Raw genomic sequence first — 18525 nt, 5'->3', positions numbered from 1 at the left:
TTTAAATAACCCATAAGACAAAGAAAAAATTGGAAAGGATTTTGAACTTAATGATATTAAAGTAGTTTTTATCAAAACTTGTATGATGCAGCTGAAACGGTGTTTAAGGGAAGCTTTTTAGCCTTAAATGCATTTGGACTATTCAAATCAAAGTCAAAATATAAAATTCAACTACTTTTTTATAAATTTATATTAGTTAGACTATAAATTTTTTAAAAGAAAGATATTATTTATAATAACACTAAGAATGTCAAATACTTAGAAATTTAAAAAAATCCAGAAAACTCTAAAACATTGTAAGAAATTAAAGCCCTGAATAAACAGACCCATGTAAGAATTCAAACAGATCAAATATTAATGAGTGCTTGGTACACATGTTTGCAGATGTAACATAGCAAAACAGTGAGGAAAAGGATGAACTTTTTAATAAATAATGTTGGGACAATTCTTATTCTATATGGAAAAAGATAAGATTATAATCCCAGAAGTAGAAAACAAAGATTGAGTCTTAAATGCAAAAGAATTAAACTATAATTTTTTTAACATAGGAGAACATTTTTATAATCCCAGGGAAGGAAAAGATCTCAACAAGATGCAAAACACAAAATCAATGAAATCAAGGAAAACATGGATAACTTTGAGATTATAGTGAAAAGAAAAATTATACGTTAAGGCACCAATAACTAAATGAGAAGGAAAGCCAAAACCTGGAATGAAATATTTTCTGCACATTTAAATAGCAGAATTCATTCAGTATCCAAATATAAACAACTTCTAATTAATTAGCAACAAAAAGGCAAAGGTCACAAAAGATAAACAGGCAAAGACCTATTTATGCAATTCGCTCAGAGAGAATTATAGACTGTCAATCAAAAAATGCTAAGGTTCCTAAACTCACTAGTCAAAACAAGATCCGATTTCACATCCATTAACATCTCAGTACACCAAGTTTTGCTGAGGATATAGGAAAACAGGTACTCTGGCACGTTGTTGGAGTCGATTTGACAATCCCTAACACAATTTAAAATATGTTTTCTCTGATAACCCTCTTTGAATTCCCTCTAGCAATTCAACATCTGGTTGTCACAATGGTACATGTACAAAGCTGTAAATTTCAATTCTGTAAAATGAGAGCAAAGAAACAAACTTACTGTTTGGGCAGATGGAAAAATAAATTGTACTTTATGTAACTGGATACTATGCAGCAGCTATTACATATGCGACAGCTATTACGTTTATATGTATGTAAACAAATCACATCTCTATATATCAACATGGATAAAATCCAGAAACATCCTGCTGACTGACACAAGCAAGCTCCAATAGGTATGTATCATGTGAAATCATTTATTACACTTGAAGGACCATACAACAATAGCATTTATTTTTTTATGGTGACTGACACATACACACGCATCCATGGTGCATAAATATAAAATCATGTGTGGAAGAGGAGGCAAAAAATGAACGCAGGACTTTTTGTATTTACTTATTCTTTTCCTAAAGGGAGAGATGTGAGAACAAACAGGTCCAAACTTAATACTTGCTTAATCTCAGAGATGGATAAACTGGAGTCTGTTATATGACTTTTTGCTTGTTTGAGATGTTTCTTAATTCAACTTAATTTTTGTTTTTAGATTTAAAAACCAAATCAGTTGAGAAGCACCCTCCCTAAACACAGCTGTTATTTGGCTCCTGATATTTGCTGGCCATATTTCTGCCCTGTCTGGAATTTTAAGGCAAAGAGAGGAAGAATAAACTGTGATATCTCAAAGTATGAATCTCACCTTCCCCAGATAATCAGAGAAGGGGCTTTCTCTGCGCTTCTCCTAGACCTGCCGTCGGTGGCAGTGGCAGAGTGCCTCCCAGTTTTGAGTTGGTCCTGGGAACAGCTGTAAAAACTGGGCATGTACTGAATAGTCAGGCCTGGAACTGGATGCCTTCAGCAATGCAGCAGCAGGATTTTACTCAGGGTTCTCTAGAACAAATTGTGTGGGTGGACAGTTCCACCCTGCCTGAACTCCGAATGGAGGGTGAACAGCACTATTTCTTTGTTTTGAGAAATGCTAACACGAAATCACAGGAATTTAGAGCAAAATATGTCTGTAACTATGTAGCAAAAAGATGATAAATAGAATGGCCCAATGACTACATCTGGCTCTCACTTATAGTTTGTTCTTTCTGTAAAGTTTTAATTTCTTTGCTGATATTTAGAATTTAAGAGATTTCTAATGGAAACTATATTCCCAGCTTCTTTTCCGACAGAGGTGGATTCTGGTATTACTAAGTCTGAATTCTAGAATGCCAACAATTAGTTGGCCCTGAAGAGTGCCCCCCACTCCCCTCAAAGCCTCACTCAGTTAAACCTCACCTGCTGACCTCATGAAGGGTTTCTACTCCCTCATGTTATAGATGAAAAGAGTGAGGCTCAGAGAGGTCAAGAGCCTTGCCCAACATCAGAGTTACCCTTGGGACGGAGCCATGCTGGCACCGTGCAGACCAGTTATCAGTTAATTTGCTGTGATTTCTTTTTTTCTATGTGATGAGGGCACATTTCATGCTTTCTAATGACACTGTGTAACTCAGCAAAGTTTTAACAGAGGCTCACTTCAAATGACGATAAAAATAATACGAATGGATTAACTGTAACATCAGGAGGTAGCCTCTAAGATTTGGCCAAAGGTAAGACAGAAAATTTCTTATGTAAAAAACAATAAAGGAATATGACAGTAAAATTGAAAATTGGTATAAGTAGAGATTGTATGATCACAGAGCATCCTTTTTTCAGGCTGGTTTTTACTCGTTGGTAATATTTCCCCTCTTTCTCCACCTGTCCCTAACCTCCCCTCTTCTTTGGACTCTAGAAGAATGTGCAAACCCAGCCCTTCTCACACACACATACAGATACTTCAGCTATTTTTTTTTTTTCACTTGTATTTGTTTCTGGATTAATGCTGGCAGACATTCTATACTGACTTAGATTGAGTTCTATCTGTCATGTTCAGAAGTTCTGAGCTACCTGGGTTGGTCATCCTTAGTCTAGGTAACGTACATTTTTATTAGAACCAACTTCATGAAGAGATTACATGTATTACAAAATCCTTTAGAGTATAAAACACTAAAGAGCCTAAATGTTCATTGATAGGGAAATGGCTCAGTTAAATTTGGCATATTCATATGCCAACAATGCAAAAAGAAAAAGAGGTAGATCTGTCTTAAATACTGGCATAGATAGACCTATAGAAGGCAAAAGTATAGGTATATGGTATCAATTATGTTAAAAATACATACAAAACACATATTGTTTGTGGGTCTATACATGCATATGTGCATGTACAGAAAAATATCTGAAAAGAAACCCAAAGTGGTGAGAGTGGATACCCTTCTTTAGACAGGGGTAGGGGAAGGTATGGAGGTGATAAAGAGGGTTTTAGCTTCACCTGCAATGTCATAAAGTTTAATTTAAAAGGATAATGCTTGGATTACTTGTGACTGTAGGTTGGAAGAATCTTTTCATGTAACACATACTTATGTGATGATTAATTTCCAATCACAATCTTAACCATGAAATTTGTAAAAAAAAATATCTGATCATCCTGGGAAATGAAATTTATACTGCATTGTCATCCCAAATTAAGTTCTGAAAACTTACAAAAATAGAAGTCACAGAAAGCATCTGAAAAGTTAAATTGCACTTTCGCTAGTTAAAATCGAGTAAGTCTACTCCAGGAGTCCTAACTGTTTGAGGACAAAAAATGTATCTTCTCAGATAACAAGAAATATGCAGGGGGATTTAAACGAATCCAGGATATGTCACATTTCTAACAGAAATCACAGAGACAGATTGCTTGACTTATCCTAACATGAGTTCTGTAAGGTGCTATTAAATTCTCAGTGATGCATTTGCTTTTCTCAACAAAACTGATGGAACCCCGGAAGGCAAGTATTGACAAGGAGGAACAGGAGGGGTCAAAGTTCGGTGTGAGATGACATCTAGGAAGTGCCAGGGCTGGGACTCCAGCCCTCTGTTCTCTCTGCCAGGCCATGCTGCCTGCTCTGCTTCACCAGGGTGACCTCGCGTGTCTCTACATCCGGTGCTCTCAAGCGCTCATCCCTGGCGATTATCTATCCACCCACATCTCTCTATATATATCTGCCTGCATTTCTATCCATCTATCCATCCATCTATCTACCTGCCTCCCTCCCTCTCTCCCTCCCTCCCTCCCTCTGGAGGCTAGCTCCCACCCCTTGCCTCTTCCTCCAACCCCGCGCATTGCACCTGTCCCGGGGCATCCTCGCTTGCTCCAACCAGGGATCTGCCTGGAGCCCACTGTCACCGCACCCACCAGCAGAGGTTCAAGGCCAGCGCCCACCGCGGACTCGGCAGACTGCCAGGGGAAGCGGGGTGGGGGTCGCGCCGCCCACCCCTCCACTCCCCCGGGTACTCACCTTGCCCTCTGTGGGCGCCGCCACCAGCAGCACCAGCAGGAGAGGCGGCAGCAGCGCCGGAGGCCTCGGCGCGGTCCTCGGGCGCATGGTGGGCGACCGCTCAGAGCCCCGGCGTGGTCCAGGGACCCGCAGGCTCTCGGGCCCCCGCGTCCCCTGCGCGGCGCGCGTTGGGAGCCCGGCGGTGAAGCTCGCCTGGCCAGCCCGCCCGGGGCGGGTTTTGTAGGGCTCAGCCTCCCCACCGAGGCTTCCAGGGAGGGAAGAAGTGGCTCAGGTCCCGCCCTCGTCCCCCCCCCCCTCCCCTCCAACTCTCCAGGCGACGTCCCTCAGCCCTGGGCAGCGCGCGCGGGAGGCGAGAAAAGGCTGCGCGCCTGCGGGGCAGGTGGCCGCGGGGCTAGGGTAAGGGGTGCAGGAGGTGATGCGCCCGAGGTTCAGGAGTCGCGACGGGGTAAAGGGGTGCGAGTCGGGGTAAGAGGTGGTGAGTCGGAGGTGGAGAACTGGAGGGTGTGCTATGGGGAGGTGGCCGAGCAGGGTGGAGGGAGTGGCCAGCGGCCCTGCTTCAGATTAAGCGGGAGGCGCGCCGGGGTGGGCACTTGGGTGGCCCCGTTGGCTCCGGACTCCCTGGCGGTGCCGTCTCGCCACTTTCCCCCTCTTAACCCACCTCCATCCGGCCGCCGCCGGACGCAGCGGCGGTGAGAGCGCGGTGAACGGGTGGCCGAGTGGCGCGTGGAACTGGGCGCGGCGGGAGGTGCGCGCCGCGCGGGCGGGCGCCGCGGCAGCTCCCCGGGGCGGCGGGTGTCCTCACGAGGTAAGGCGACCACGACCGTGTCTGGGCGATCCCGGGCGCGGGCGGCGGAGGAAGCGTGCGCGGCATACCGGGCTGGCGGGCGGGGTTGGGGAGTTGGGCCCGGGGGTCACGGGAGGAGAGCTTGTCTGGCTCCAGTCTTGTCTGCCTGGGCTTGAACTGGGTGCTGTTGTGTTTTGATTAATTTGGAGGCTCAAGTTACCAGCCTGGCGGTCTGGGCACTCCGAAATGCCAAGAGCAGGAGGCAGCTGAGGGGAAAGGGAAAGCTCATCCAGCCGATTCTCCGCCGCGCTGAACTGGCTTTTCACGTTAAATCTTATCTGCGGAAGTGCACGGGAGGCCGCGCGCCAGCTTTGTCGGGGTGCCTCCGGCCTGAGAGGGCGCGTCTCCTTCTCCGAGGTGGCCTTGGAGGTGGACGTGCTGGGCACCGTCCGCAGAACAGGGCTCTTGCCCTTTTCTTGTGCCACTGACCACACGGGCTCTGGCGAAGCACTCGGATCCTTGTTACAGTATTGCCATTCTCACAATCCGTTTTACTGGAACAAATTATCAAAGTAGTAAAGTCATGATCTAGTAACATACACGCATCATGATTATTGCACTGAATATTTCGATCTAACAGCAGATCTGTTAAACAACCGTAATCTCAAAGTAGTGATGACTGCAAAACTGAAACGTGACATAAAGATACCAGTGGGTACAGTCTCAAGAACTGCCGATAGTGTTGTGGTTTGTTAGCTGTGTTCATAACTGAAGAACACGCTGGTCTTCCAGGAAAGTTTAGTGAAAAGACAGATGTAGTATTGGTTCCCATCCACGGTTCACAGACCAACTGAATTCCATCCCCAGGTTAAGAACCCTTACTGTGGATCAGGGTTGCTGATGTCTGCAGTAGCTGGTCATCAGATACCACGTGTGAAATGTGTGGTTTGGTGGCTGATGTTGGAGAACCACTTGTTTGCAGTTAGAATGGGGTCACGGTATATTAGACTTCTGTACCTCTGTAGTTAGGCGAAACCCTGACAGTGCATGAACGAAGGTGCACACTCCCTTTTACGGTTGTAGAGGGAATAATTATAAACTCCCCTCTGTTCTTTTTATGCCACCAAATGTCAACTCTGACTGTATATTACTATCTCCTATGGAGCCTCTAAAAATCCTAAAACATCCCAAGCCAATTACACCAGCAATGGGAGTCTGTATACTCAGGTGCCTGTGTGCTAAGTTGTGTCAGCTGTGTCTGACTCTTTGCGACCCCATGGCCTGCCAGTCTCCTCTGAGAATGGGATTCTCCAGGCAAGAATACTGGAGTGGGCTGCCATGCCTTCCTCCAGGGGATCTTCCCAATCAGGGATTGAGCAAACCTAAGTCTCTTTGGTCTCCTGCACTGGCGGGTGGGTTCTTTACCACTAGCACCACCTAGGAAGTCCCCAGGTGTTGAAGTATCTTTATTTAAGCTCTCGGGAGTTTCCCATGGTGTTGCTATAGCTTCTCCACATTGATAAAGAGAGTTCTTATGAAACTTTCTCTTGCCATCCTTGGTAGATGAGATATCAGGTGCTCTGTTGATAAAATAAGGGTCCAAGAATTCTGAGAGGCCTGTGACAGTCTAGCATGAACTGACATTACTTCCTGGAAAAAACAACAGCAACTCTCAATGCCAGAGTTAAATGCTCCTTCTTTATGCTGAAGTCCAGAAGCTTTCTTAATTTGGATTTCAATTGCCTTTTCCTGAAAAGATGTCATTTTGACTGAAGTCCAGACTTGGCTTTATTGACTTTAGAAGGGGTGGCAACAGTTAACTGCAAGTCACTTCTAATGCTACAGAAGAGCAGGAAAGAAACTTGTGATGTAAACAGGGTTAGGAGGCAGGAATCATTAAGTGTGGTCTCTGCAGTAGAGTTTAGATTTTGCATCTTTTCCGCACTTACTAGTGTGGCTTAGGGTCTTTTCTTCTGTAAATCGGCATCATCAGCGTGCCCACCTTAAACAACTGTGGGAATCTAATTCAGCAGTCAGCGTCAACCCTTCCAGTGAACATTCAGGATATGCTCACTAGATGGTATTAATTAACCAGAATTTTTGATTTTTTAAAAAATGTTCTCAGAGTCGAAAGTTTCCCAGCTGGCTCTTGAAATGTATAAAACAAAAGGAAAGTGAGGGCAGTCCTTTTTGTAAGAACAAAGGAGACAGAAATCTCTGCTTTTGACTTGGTGCCAGATGAGAGTTTTGAACAAAGTGAAATGGTAATGACCTTTGACAAGGCCTGTATTATTGTTTTTGCCCCCTTTTCATGGTCACAATATCAGGTCTGTTTTCTGCACAGTGCTTAAATGTGTAGTGTTTGCTTCCCTATTTTTGGAGTTCAGCTCCAGTAGGACAGTGGCCTTTTTGGTGTTCTTTAATGTTATTGAATGAATGAAGTTAGTGCATGAATGAAGTTGTTTACTATTTGCTGAATGAATGAAACTGGATGACTTGACAAATTCACTCAGGATTCACACCCAGGTCTGATTTCTTCCAAAGTTTATGATCTTTCTATATCCTTCTCTGGATAGGAATGTGCCTAGGCTTTTGATGTGATGTATTTTGCCAGACTGCCGGTTGCTCCTTCTTCAATCTTTTTGAAAGATTAAATTTAATATTAATTACATTTTAAATTAATTTTTTTTTAGACTTCACCTAGTCATCTCTCTTCTTTCAAGTACCTTCTGTTTTTAACACTCAAAAACAATTAGATGCAGTTTCTTTTACAGTCTCAGTTCAGTTCAGTCACTCAGTCATGTTCGACTCTTTGCGACCCCGTGGACTGCAGCACACCAGGCTTCCCTGTCCATCACCAACTCCCGGAGCTTACTCAAACTCATGTGCATAGAGTCATTGATGCCCTCCAACCATCTCATCCTCTGTCATTCCCTTCTCCTCCCATCTTCAATCTTTCCCAGCATCAGGGTCTTTTCAAATGAGTCAGTTCTTCACAGCAGGTGGCCAAAGGATTGGAGATTCAGCTGCAACATCAGTCCTTCCAATGAATATTCAGGACTGATTTCCTTCAGGATTGACTGGTTGGATCTCCTTGCAGTCTCAAGAAGACTGCAAGACTCCCAAGAGTCTTTTCCAACACCACAGTTCAAAAGCATCAATTCTTCGGCCCTCAGCTTTCTTTATAGTCTGACTCTCACATCCATGCATGACTACTGGAAAAACCATAGCTTTGACTAGACAGACCTTTGTTGGCAGAGTAATGTCTCTGTTTTTTAATATAGTTTGGTCATTACTTTTCTTCTAAGGAGCAAGCATCTTTTAATTTCATGGCTTCAGTCATCATCTGCAGTGATTTTGGAGCCCAAGAAAATAAAGTCTGTCACTGTTTCCATTGTTTCCCCATCTATTTGCCATGAAGTGATGGGACCGGATGCCATGATCTTAGTTTTCTGAATGTTGAGTTTTAAGCCAACTTTTTCACTCTCCTCTTTCACTTTCATCAAGAGGCTCTTCACAGTCTCAGAGTTATTTTCAACTCATATCAGTTCTTGCCGTTACATCTCCAGATTCTTTCTCTGCTTTTCTAAGATCATGGTCCTTCCCAGGGCCAGCATTTATCATCTGTGAACTATGATAGCCTTCTAGCTAGTTCTCTGCGATGTTTGTCCTCTGAAATCCACCTTCTATGTTACTGTCTGAATAAAACTCACATTGTATCAGAAAGAACCAGTTACCTTGGGGGCATCTACAAATAACCCCCAACCTTCAGAGGCTTCCAATAATAAGACTCTTCTTCTCCATTTATACATATTCTACATATTCTGGAGAAGGAAATGGCAACCCACTCCAGTATTCTTGCCAGGAGAATTCTAACAGAGGAACCTGGCAGACTACAGTCCATGGGGTTGCAAAGAGTCGGACACGACTGAGCGACTAACACACACACACACACACACACACACACACACACACACACACACACACATTTTCATCACAGGGTATAGGGAGGTGGGAAAGGGGTTGGGGGGATTCTGCTCATCAAAACCACTCAGGAACCTCCTGGAAATTCCCACTCAACCTGTTCTTTGATCTCCTCTAAAGGGGAAGAGAATTCAGCGAATCAAAAACTGCTCTAAAAGCTGCCAACTACTGTGACGCTTGCTACATCTATTTCACATCTCATTGACCAAAGTGGTCACACTTCATTTTGAAAGTGATGAGGCAATAATCTCCCACATGCCTGAAAAAGCACTAGTAAAAGGTTTGGTGAATATTAGTTACACTCCTCACATACATCGTGTAACTTGCTTATATTAAAGATTCCAGAAGCTTCTCTGTTTCTTTACAGATTACTTCACCCTTCTTTGGATAGAATAGAATGGTCCAAAACCAACTTTTCAAAAATCGCGTGTATCACTCATATGTCTCAAGCTCACCAAACACCCTTCTTTACCCTAAGCCTTTGTACTCACCATTCCCTCTACCTTCAGGAACCGCCTCCCCACCCCCACCCCCCAACCTGGGGTCTGCCTGATGCAACCCTTACATTTTGAGATCTAGGTCAAAGGTCAAAGATCATGGTCTCTGTGAAGACCTTTGTCCAGACTTTTATTATATAACATTGAAACAGTCATGCATTTTACTTTTTTTTTTTACACTGACCAGTTATTTCTTTTAATCTTGAAAATTTGATCAAATTTTTTATATAGAAAAAGACATGCAAAAGAATGTTCAGAAACTGTAGAAAGAACAATAATCATAGTAAAGTAATTGCATTACAAGTTATCAGCACAAACTCGTTGTTGTTCAGTCTCTAAGTCATGTCCGTACTTTTTTGTACTATGAGACCTTTGCGAGCACATACAAAGATTCATTTTATTTTTAATATAGTAACAGTGGTATTTAAAAATAAATATATTGAGGTATAATTTCCATACCAAAATCTGTACCTATTTAAAACACACAACTTAAGGAGTTTCACAGATGCATACACCCTGTGAAATCAATAGCTTGAGTCTGGATACAGAGCTCTTTGATCACTCCCCAAAGTTTCCTCCTGTCCCTTTTTAGTCCATGCATCTCTCCCCGTCCATTTGCAGGCAACCACAGTTCTGATTTCTGTCTCTGTAGGTTGGTTGGCATTTTCTAGAATTTTATGTAAATAGAGTCATACAGTGTGTACTGTTTAGTATCTGGGTTCTTTGACTCAACAGAACAATACTGAGATGGATCCATGTTCTGTGTATCAGCAGTTTGTTCTGCTCTATAGCTGAGTAAAATTCTGTTGTATGGACATCACTTGTTTAAAGATCCCTTTACCTGTTGGATTTTTAAATTGTTTCCAGTTTAGGAAATATGGCTACTATGGCTATTTTTGTTCTAGGCTTTGTGTGAACATGTGTTTCCATTTCTCTTGAATAAATATCTAGGAGTGAAATGGCTGGACAATAGAGTAGGTGTATGTTTAATTATAAAAGAGTTTTCCAAAGTAACTGCATCTTCACTCTCGTCAGCAGTGTATGAGAATTCCAGTGCCCTCATATATTTTTGGTGCCTTCTTTTGGTATTGCCAGCTTTTAAAATGTTAGCAGTTCAAATGGTTACACAGTGGCAGTTAGTGTGCTTTTGCTTTTTTCTAGTAACTAAAGATGTTGAACATCTTTTCAGGTACTTATTAACTGTTCAGAGAACTTTTGCAAAGTGTCCACTCAGACCTTTCCCCATTAAAAACACTGGCTGTTGCTCTTACTGTTGAGTTGCAATAGCTATTTATATATTCTGGTAATAGATCCTTGGCAGATGTATTTATTTTGAATATTTTTGCCCATTCTGTGGCTTTTCTTTTAAGTGTCACTTTCCATCTTGAAGTCCATTTTTAATACAGCCAGTCTACTTTCCTTATGCTTACTGTTTGTGTGGTGTATCTTTTTCTACCTTTTCACTTTTAACCTATTTGTGTCTTTTTATTTAAAGTGTGTATGTTTTAGGTAGCATATACTTGGGTTTTTTCTTTTTTCTGTTTTAAATCCAATGTTTTGCCTTTCAATTTTTAGTGCATTTTCACCTAGTTGATATAGTTATTTTTAGGTCTGTCATCTCTCTATTTACTTTTTATCTGTCTAATCTGTTTTTTGTCCCCTTTCTTCTTCCCAGCATTCTTTTTTTGTTAATCAAATATTTTTTAATGTTCCATTTAAATTTTTTTCTACTTCTAGTTATATCTCTCTGTGTTGTTGTTAGTGGTTACTTTGATGATTATAGTATGCACCTTTAACTTTTCCCAATCTACTTAAAAGTAATATTGAATATTTGAATTCAGTTGAGTTCAAACTGAATTCAATATTCGGTAAATTGAAAACTCAATTTACCGAATATTGAATTCAGCTAAATTGATTTCACTTTTGTATCCACAGTGCCTAGCATGGCATTAGATAGAAACTGGAAAATTGACAGATACTGATATAATAGATATTTCCTGAATGAATAATAATCATGGGTGTTTTTATGTTGTATTAATCATTTCTTATATAGAAATGATTAAAAATTTCTTTTGGTTAATGTCAGGCTAATTAGTAGAAAAATCACTTTTAAATGTTATTACATATTCAGTGGATTTGAATTTACAAATCCTGTAATTTTCACATGTAGTCAAGATTCTATGTATTATTTTATTTTGTTCCTGTATCTCTGTTGGTAAAGAATCTGCCTGCGATGCAGGAGACCCTAGTTCAATTCCTGGGTCGGGAAGATCCGCTGGAGAAGGGATAGGCTACCCACTCCAGTATTCTTGGACTTCCCTTGTGGCTCAACTGGTAAAGAATCTTCCTGCAATGCGGGAGACCTGGGTTCAGATCCCTAGGTTGGGAAGATCCCCTGGAGAAGGGAATGGCTACCCATTCCAGTATTCTGGCCTGGAGAATTCCATGGACTATATAGTCCATGGGGTCACAAGAGTCGGACATGACTGAGTGACTTTAAAGAAAACAAATGCTTAAAATTTTAATTGTAAAAATTTAATATAGATCTCTTCTTACCATTAATTTCTGAATTAAAAAAAAAACCACCTCATTTTCAAGTTTTAGGGGAGAAGCAATCTTACTTTAATAATGGAATTTTTTATGGTTCTGTGAAACTTCCAAACATTGATTGTCTTGACCACTCTGCCCACGTGATATCACATCCAATATACAACACATTCTCTTGACTTTGCTCTGTTATTTTCCAATGTGTAAAGCTGACACCGAAACGAGTGTTTGGTCTGTAGCTTTATGGTCTGTAGCAGAATAGGAAATGGCCCAGCTCTGAAGTCTAGGTGTGAGGGATGTTCTTGAATCTTTTATAAGGTTTCAGAGTGGCAGAAGCATTTCTAGAGGAGAGTAGTTCCAGGTCTTGTCCTCTAGGGAAGGACCTGCTAAGGGGACCCATTCTCTAGAATCAGCTCTTGCCTGAAGGAAGGCAGACAGAGGTGGACAGAAGGCAGGATGTGGACACAAGGAAAAGGAGATGGTTAAGCTCTCCTTAGAAGAGCTATGACCAACCTAGACAGCATATTAAAAAGCAGAGACATTACTTTGCCAACAAAGGTCCGTCTAGTCAAAGCTATGGTTTTTCCAGTAGTCATGTATGGATATGAGGGTTGGACCATAAAGAAAGCTGAGTGCCGAAGAATTGATGCTTTTGAACTGTGGTGTTGGAGAAGATGCTTGAGAGTCCCTTGGACAGCAAGGAGATCCAACAGTCAATCCTGAAGGAAATCAGTCCTGAATGTTCATTGGAAGGACTGATGCTGAAGCTGAAGCTCCAATCCTTTGGCCACCTGATGTGAAAAGAGAAGACCCTGATGCTTGTAAAGATTGAAGGCAGGAGGAGAAGGGGATGGACAGAGGATGAGATGGTTGGATGACATCCTAACTCAGTGGAGTGAGCATGAGTTTGAGTAAGCTCCGGGAGTTGGTGATGGACAGGAAAACCTGGTGTGCTGCAGTCCACAGGGTCGCAAAGAGTCGCACACGACTGAGTGACTGAACTGAACTTAACTGAGGCTCTCCTTAGAAAGGGCCCATGTGTGTACTTGGTTACTCAGTCACGTCCAACTCTTTGCAGCCCCATGGACTGTAGTCCACCAGGCTTCTGTGTCCACGAAATTCTCCAGTCAAGAATACTGGAGTGGGTTGTCATTTCCTCCTTCCAGGGGATCTTCCCAACCCAGGGATTGAACCTGTGTCTCCTGCGTTGGCAGGTGGATTCTTTACCACTGAGGCACCTGGGAAGCCCAGAAAGGGCCAAGACTCATATGAATATAATGTTCCTTCCCTCCCAAGACAAAGCTTTTCTCCTATCTTGAAACCAACTGCCTGCTTGTCTCAATATTTCTGTTTAACCTTAAAAGTTCATTTGGAAACTTCTGTGAAATCTCTTTCTCTCTTTTTATTTTTTGCTTACATAGCCGCCTGAAATGCTTTAACTTTCCTATAGTCTAGTTAGAAATAGTGCCTTGAAGATAGCCAACTGTCCTGTAGAAGTTTCTAGAGGTGAAATTCCAAACATGAAGACTTTCACAGGAGAACTCTCGTTTTCTAGGATTCACAGGAAACTGAATGTCTATGTATCACAGTGCATCACTGCATTTACAAGTGAATCTCCCTGCTACTATTATATTGAAGGCTAAAATTGTTCTTTCCAGAGATGCATTTCCTGAAATGTGCCCATGAATTTTTATGAACTTGAAACTGTGTCGTGTAGTGGTTAATAAGGAAAGCTTTCACGTTTGAACCCTGGAAATGTCTCTTACTAACTGTGGTGGTGGTGGTTTAGTCACCAAGTTGTGTGAGACTCTTGTGACCACATGGACTGAAGCCCGCCAGGCTCCTCTGTCCATGGGATTCTCCAGGCAAGAATACTGGAGTGGGTTGCCATTTCCTTTGCCAGGGGATCTTCCCAACCCAGGAATCAAACCTGGGTCCCCTGCATTGCAGGCAGACTCTTTACCGACTGAGCTGTGAGGGAAGCCAATTACTAACTGTAGTTACTTGTAAAAGGACATCGTTGTGTAACTTACCTTTTAGGGTTATTGTGAAGATTGAAGATTGGTGTTAAACCTTTAGCACAGGATGTAGCATATAAGGAACCTACTGACAATGCTGCTTATTATAATTTCTTATGGTGGGGAAGATGTTGACAATGATGGAGAGGAGGAGGAGGAGGAGGAAGGGCGTGGGGTTGGAGCAGCAGCAGCAGCAGCTGTGGTAGCAGCAGAAGGCTCTCTCATTGATAAAAACAAATGCTGACCTTTTCATAAGTGTCCTCTCAGAGTCCCATTACGTTAACTCCAATTCTGACCAGACTTGCCCTCCTGTATTCCTGCTTCTGCACTCACTGAGGAGTCATCCCTCTCACTGACTTCTCTCAGTGTTTACAAAGTCCTTTAAGAGAGACTGTCACTGCTTATTTCTCCTCCTTTCTCCAGATCTTCCTTCATTCCCAGATCAAGATTGCCTCCCTCCTGGGTTTGCCAGGCTTGCCCCAGTTCCCAGTTTTCTAACCCTTTTTTCATTTATTGGGAGCTCATTTTGCCTGTGTAACAAATTAGGGAGGATGGAAATAGACATATATTGAGTGCTACCACATGCCATGGAACTTCCCTCGTGACTCAGTGGTAAAGAATTTGCCTGCCAATGCAGGAGACACAGGAGAAGGAAATGGTAACCCACTCCAGTATTCTTGCCTGGGAAATCCCACGGACAGAGAAGCCTAGCGGTCTACAGTCCATGGGGTCCCAAAAGAGTCAGACACGACTTAGCGACTAAACAACAATAACAATAACAACATGCCAGGGACTGTGCTAGGCATGGATTTTGACTTGTGTAGTTCTCTCCAGCATTAATTTTATATACTGAGAAACGAAGAGCTCAGAGTGGTACAGATTTGCTCAGGGTTATACTGGTAAGTGATCAAGATCTGAACACAAGTCTTTCTACCTCTTAGAGTCTTGCTTTCAATCCCTCACATGAGATCACCAGGTACCAGGAGAAGGTAGCCAGTCTCTAGGGAGGAGGGAAGAAGTCCTCACAGGTGAATGCCAGTCTTTCAGTACACTTGGTTGCGGGTGGGGACTTCTCAGTGGGCAGTGGGATTTACTTACACCAAAGGCAGCTCTCAGAAATCTGCAAGGCCATGGGAATCCAGAGTTGCTCCATCCCTGCCCTGCAGGGAAAATCACAGACCAAGAGAAACCTGGGGGCGTAGTGTTTTTGGCAAGAGACCTCCAGCATTCTGAGTCAAGAATGTCATTCTTAACTTGGAAGTAAAGGGCACATCTGGTTTTGAAAATCAGTTGTATGTTTGTGGAACAGTGTCACCTGTGTGTGTTTCCCACCTATGACATTCTTATGATTGTTGTCAAATGTTCTGTTGATTCTGGGAGGAGATCTCATGGAGAAAAATGATAAAAGCCTGTATTGGCAGAATGGTAGATTAGCTGAGATATGGCCCATTTGGCCCTGGACTAGCAAACTCAATTCCAGGGTCACTTGAGGACTGTGCAAAGACTCTCAAACAATTCAGTTGAATCTAGAAGGAAGGCAAGGTGGGGGCGGGCTTGACCACAATCCAACAACCTTCTGGTCCTGTTGGAATGTAGAGATATTCTCAAGAATTTACTTGAGTCGTTCTCGAGTTTTTTTCCCCAGTTCCTTCTCAGGGAACATGATGCTCCGGCCACATTCCGGTAGTCCGTGAGCCACATGGGTCCATGACTTGTTTTAAAAACCTTGTGATGGTTGATGGTATTGACTGTTTTCACTAAAAAGCTCTCATCAACCTGGAGGCTCTGAAAGTCTGCAGTTAGAGGCAACCCAAAGATATGGGATTTTAGAAAGCAATCAACCTGGATGTTGGGGAAAGGTCAGGTGATCCCTTAACAAGAAAGGTATAAGCCTCAGAGGAGATATCCAGCCCCAGGCATGCCATTCTTTTTCTGGGAGCATTTTTCTAACCCCCCCAGGCCCCTTGATTATTTCTCTACAAAAGCTTAGCCTTTAGGAATTCTACTTTGGAAAGATAAAAGTATATAGAAATACGTGTTCAGACCATCCAAAAAATTTAGCCTTGGGGAGAGAGGCTTCAGATAGCTCAGTGTCAGAAAGTCAAAGGAAAGAACATGTAGTCATTGAGTTAATAGAAAATGATTTCCCAGAAAGGGCAAATATTTTTCGAAAGAGCTCGAAGACTTAATGTTCCTTGGGAAAAGAAAAGACACTGTATCTCTGCTACCTTTCGTGGCTAGAAGATTCCAGTCCTCAGTCTCCTGTTTATCTGGTCTTGGTCCTCCCCTCCCCCCCGGCCCCCCACCCCCACCCCCATGCCTAGCCCCCAGTAGATGAGAACTCCAGCAGGGTGTATTTGCATTCAAGATTAGCTTGCAGAGAAAACAAATTCCCCAGGGTACCGAGAATGGCTTGGAGGCTCTCAGATCCTGTTCCCAGACCTTTGGAAAACATTGGATAGAGACTCTTAAGGAGTCCCAGGGAAACTGGAGTCTAGGCGTTTTCATAAAGAAGTGCGGGGAAAAAAAAATCCCAGAGAGTTGGAGGAAGAGAACACCATGATATCTGCTGAATATACATGCTAGAAATTACTGATAGAAATATACTGCTGGGCAAGAGCCTATTACGGACTGGGTTAGTGAACAAGATGAATGTCAAAGGCTCAGGGCACGTATGTTCAGCTTCCCTATTGGGGGTGGGTGGCCCTAGATGGCCTCCCGAGGTGTGTCACACGCAGCCTTGGGACCAGCTGCGGTGAGGGCAGTGCTTTTTATCAGACTCTGCTGCCCAGGTCAGTTTGCTCAAGAAAAGGGAGTTGACAACAAGACTGCATCAAGAACTGTCAGGGTCGGGGAGGGCTCTCAGGAATGAGCTGGTCTTTCCTCCTTTCTTGAGACTATCCGTCTTTCTTTGTTTTTGCATTTTCTTGGAAACAGCATTGTCTGATTACGCAGCTTATCTGTCTCTTCTAAACTCAGACTTGCACTTGACCTTGACTTGTCGCAGTTTTCTAACACCCAGCTGTACTTGAGGATATACTGGACATATCCTTCTTCCTTCATCTCCCTTTCTTCTCTCAGTGTCCTCATTTCAACTCTCCAAGAGGACTGGTTCAGACGATGTTTTTATACCATCCTCCGGGCCAGAGTTCTGTGTCACTAAGCCAAGCTCTGGGTTGGGTCAGGTGGTTATCCTTAACCTTTCCATGTGCCTGGAAGATGGAATCAGGTGATGGAAACCTGGTTATCCCCGCAATTAAGAGCCAAAGATGGGGCCTGGGGCGAGGGGCTCCAATATAGCCCTCCATAGCACTCAACACTCCCTGCTTGAGAATAACGGTTGGCAGAATAAAGCATACCCTTTGAAAGGTGCAGAACTTTTGCAAAAGTTTCCTAGGTGGGCAATCTCCCAAAGCTGTTGTTTGCTTATGTTTTAGTGGCACAGCCCTCGAATTGTTTATACCTTTTTCTTTTTTTAAAACAAACTTCAATAGAAACACACTGCCTTGGCCTCTCCCATGTGATGACAGCCTTTTATTTATGAGAAATTTTATTTGGTGTCATCAAAAGCATGGTTGAGACAAAAGGTGTTTTGCTCTTAACACAGGTGATTGCAATAAAGGAAATATTTGCTGTGGATTGTTGTAGACTGTGTGACAACCTTTGGGAAACTGTAGAGTCCATTACACACCACCGTTCACAGTGTCCAGCTGACAGTCAGATGGGCCTCTGCTTACCTGTGACCTTGGAGCTGCACTCTAGCCAGGAGAGTGCTTCTAGAGTCTCTGTGACTCCTCTGTGTCTTTGTTTTCAGTCTAGACAGATGTGTGAGATGAGCACGTAGTCATCTGAGGCTTGCTCCAGGTAAAATTGTGAGCAAAACTGTTTTACCTTTGGCAGCTCGTTTACTTAGCGACTAAACAACAACAACAATTATTTATCAAGACATACTTATTTTTTTGGATGAATTATAGGCTACTAATAACCATAATAATGTCAACCAAGGAGAAAAAAAAATTTAAGACTCAGAAATTTATGATCATAAATGAAAATATTGAATTTATATACATATTTTTGTTGCAGAGAAGTATAGTGGAGTGATTAATATGATTTTCAAGTATAAAACTATATTGCACTAGGATAGAATGGGGGAGGGATACACCTCATCACATTATGTGTGCAGACTAATTACATGATGTATCTATTTTGTGATTAAAAAGCAAATACCTCTGGTGTTGTTAAATTT

The 18525-nt window shown here is 42.7% G+C and overlaps 2 protein-coding genes across 9 annotated transcripts in view; one reads left to right on the top strand and one right to left on the bottom strand.

Moving 5' to 3' along the window:
* The window catches only part of COL4A3 (collagen type IV alpha 3 chain), a 151460-nt gene extending 146821 nt beyond the window's left edge, over positions 1-4639 (bottom strand). For all 3 annotated transcript variants that reach the window (XM_081584680.1, XM_081584678.1, XM_081584679.1), the window contains exon 1: positions 4450-4639. In XM_081584680.1, coding sequence (XP_081440806.1) covers positions 4450-4536 — 87 coding nt within the window. In that variant the 5' untranslated portion in view covers positions 4537-4639. The remainder of the gene's footprint in view (positions 1-4449) is intronic.
* Positions 4640-4780: 141 nt separating this feature from the next.
* The window catches only part of COL4A4 (collagen type IV alpha 4 chain), a 147675-nt gene continuing 133930 nt past the window's right edge, over positions 4781-18525 (top strand). For 4 of the 6 annotated variants that reach the window (XR_014080676.1, XM_081584674.1, XM_081584673.1 and 1 more), the window contains exon 1: positions 4781-5254. The gene's annotated coding sequence lies outside the window, so the exon portion shown is untranslated. The remainder of the gene's footprint in view (positions 5255-18525) is intronic. The other 2 variants (XM_081584675.1, XM_081584676.1) reach the window with 2 other exon arrangements.

Source organism: Giraffa tippelskirchi, chromosome 3 (genome assembly GCF_054371585.1).
Source record: "Giraffa tippelskirchi isolate mGirTip1 chromosome 3, T2T-mGirTip1v1.2.pri, whole genome shotgun sequence".
NCBI classification, from domain to species: domain Eukaryota; kingdom Metazoa; phylum Chordata; class Mammalia; order Artiodactyla; family Giraffidae; genus Giraffa; species Giraffa tippelskirchi.
Note: the sequence above shows the minus strand (reverse complement) of the source record. Positions and strands in the feature narration are given on the sequence as shown.